Source organism: Mandrillus leucophaeus, unplaced genomic scaffold, assembly GCF_000951045.1.
Source record: "Mandrillus leucophaeus isolate KB7577 unplaced genomic scaffold, Mleu.le_1.0 Scaffold421, whole genome shotgun sequence".
NCBI classification, from domain to species: Eukaryota; Metazoa; Chordata; class Mammalia; order Primates; family Cercopithecidae; genus Mandrillus; species Mandrillus leucophaeus.
In genome coordinates this window covers 2,075,366-2,077,873 of record NW_012104488.1, presented here as the reverse complement: position 1 = coordinate 2,077,873, position 2,508 = coordinate 2,075,366, and the positions used below count along the sequence as shown (strand labels likewise).

Here is a 2,508-nt window from a genome sequence, read left to right as displayed (position 1 = left end):
TTTTAAACAGTCAACATCTCAAGTAAATATTTCGTCTTCTGAAATTAAAACTTCAAAGGGTCTAGAGAGACATGTCTACATACATAAATAAAAGCATCATTCATTCATTACCTCCTTCAAATACTTAAGAGGAAAATGATTAGGTAATATAGATGCAAAATATAAGGTGTGGTCAGAACCCCACTGTGATATTTCTACTTTTCTCTAATAGGGGAGGAGTAGATAGGCAAGAACCCAAGAGGATAAGGAAGATGGATGTTTTCTGAAGATTTGATGCAGAACAGGGGTTATCTAAATAAATAACATGGTGGTCAATGTTTATTTATTCTCTGTCAAATGCTGCTGCTTCTCTAAAACATTAAAAAGTGTTTTTCTCCCTTAGTCTGTCATTTCTTAATGGCAAAAGTTAAATGCCTTCTCCTAAGTATGTTTAGCGACTCTAAGTCAGTGAACAGAAATGTGCCTTTAGAAGCTCAGCACTGATGCTGCCTGAAATACGTTACGTGCAGTTAGCAGGTTACATTTGTTTTTAAAGTTTAATAAAATCTAAAGAAAAGCTTTAAAATATGAGAAATCTATACTCCCCAAAACTGTTTGTATTTATACCCATCCTCCTTGCCAATGATTTGGAATATGGCAAAGCAGATAGTAGTAAATATTTTTAATACTTCATAAACACAAGAACAGATAGATGGATGAATGTGATAATTATAACACTGATTAGTGGCGAACATATTTTATAGAGAAGATTTTGCAATGTGATTGCTAAGTAATTTCCCAGTTGGAATAACTTGTATAGCTTACAAGAGTATTTCTGTATCTACAATACAAATATCTTTATGAAGATGTAGGAAGAGAACGTTCTAAAACACAAATTTGAACATACTGAGCTGCAGCTTACCATTATGGCATAAAATAAGGATCCAAAAGAAGAGATAACTTATGTACGCTGATGAAGTGGGGTGAACACCATGCCTTTAACATCAATCTTACAGTACTGAAAAGCAAAAACAATAAAACCCCAATATTAACATAAGGCTATTAAGAGAAAAAAATGAGATTACATATTTAATAATTAACAAGGAAAATTACTTGTCTTTTTAAGACATATATATTTTTAAGACATTTTTTAATAATGTGTAACAATAAAATTTATGTGCTACAACCTATCCACTCACTGCTGAAAAGCAGTTTTAACTAGGTAGGGCAAAACACATTTGCAAGTTACAATTATTACTCCCTTTCTTCAAAAATATTTAACATCCCCAGAGAGAAAAAAAGATTTTTTTAAAATCTCTTCTCTATCACCACTGTTGCTGTTCTCATTTTTCCTCTGAATTATTTTAATAGCCTGCCCACTGGGCTAGTTCACTACACAGCTGACTTTACAAATCACAGATATAATCATGTCTGCTGATAAAAAATCCTTACTAATAAAAGAGGGCACAAACAAATAGAAAAAAAAAAAATCCATGCTCCTGGATAGGAAGAATCAATATTGTGAAAATGGCCATATTGCCCTAAGTGCTTATAGATTCAATGCTATTACCATTAAGCTACCATTAACTTTCTTCACAAAACTAGAAAATAATACTTTAAATTTCATATGGAACCAAAAAAGAGCCTGTATTGCCAAGACAATCCTCAGCAAAAAGAACAAAACTGGAGGCATCACGCTGTCTGACTTCAAACTACACTACAAGGCTACAGTAACCAAAATAGCATGCTACTGGTACCAAAACAGATATATAGACCAATGGAACAGAACAGAGGCCTCAGAAATAACACCACATATCTACAACCATTTAATATTCAACAAACCTGACAAAAACAAGCAATGGGGAGAGGATTCCCTATTTAATAAACGGCGCTGGGAAAACCAGCTAGCCATACACAGAAAACAGAAATTGGACCCCTTCCCTATATCTTATACAAAAATTAACTCAAGATGGATTAAAGACTTACACATAAAACCTAAAACCATAAAAACCCGAGAAGAAAACCTAGGGAATACCATTCAGGACATAGGCATGGGCAAAGACTTCATGACTAAAACACCAAAAGCAACTGCAACAAAAGCCAAAATTGACAAATGGGATCTAATTAAACTAAAGAGCTTCTGCTCAGCAAAAAAAGCTATCATCAGAGTGGGAGAACATTTTTGCAATCTACCCTTCTGACAAAGGTCTGATATGCAGAATCTACAAGCAACTTAGAAGAAAAAACCAACCCCATCAAAAAGTGGGTGAAGGATATGAACAGACACTTCTCAAAAGATATTTATGAGGCCAACATATGAAAAAAACCTCATTATTACTGGTCATTAGAAAAATGCAAATCAAAACCACAATGAAATACCATCTCACGCCAGTTAGAATGGCGATCATTAAAAAGTCTAGAAACAACAGATGCTGGTGAGGCTGTGGAGAAATGGGAATACTTTTACACTGTTGTTGGGAGTGTAAATTAGTTCAATCATTGTGGAAGATGGTGTGGCGATGCCTCAAG

General features: G+C 34.1%; 1 protein-coding gene across 2 annotated transcripts in view; it reads right to left on the bottom strand.

Annotated features, from left to right (window-relative positions):
• The window catches only part of SUPT20H (suppressor of Ty 20 homolog (S. cerevisiae)), a 54,453-nt gene that overhangs the window by 45,325 nt on the left and 6,620 nt on the right, over window positions 1-2,508 (bottom strand). For both annotated transcript variants that reach the window (XM_011992994.1, XM_011992993.1), the window contains exon 2: window positions 902-997. In XM_011992994.1, the coding sequence (XP_011848384.1) occupies window positions 902-904 (3 nt within the window). In that variant the 5' untranslated portion in view covers window positions 905-997. The remainder of the gene's footprint in view (window positions 1-901; window positions 998-2,508) is intronic.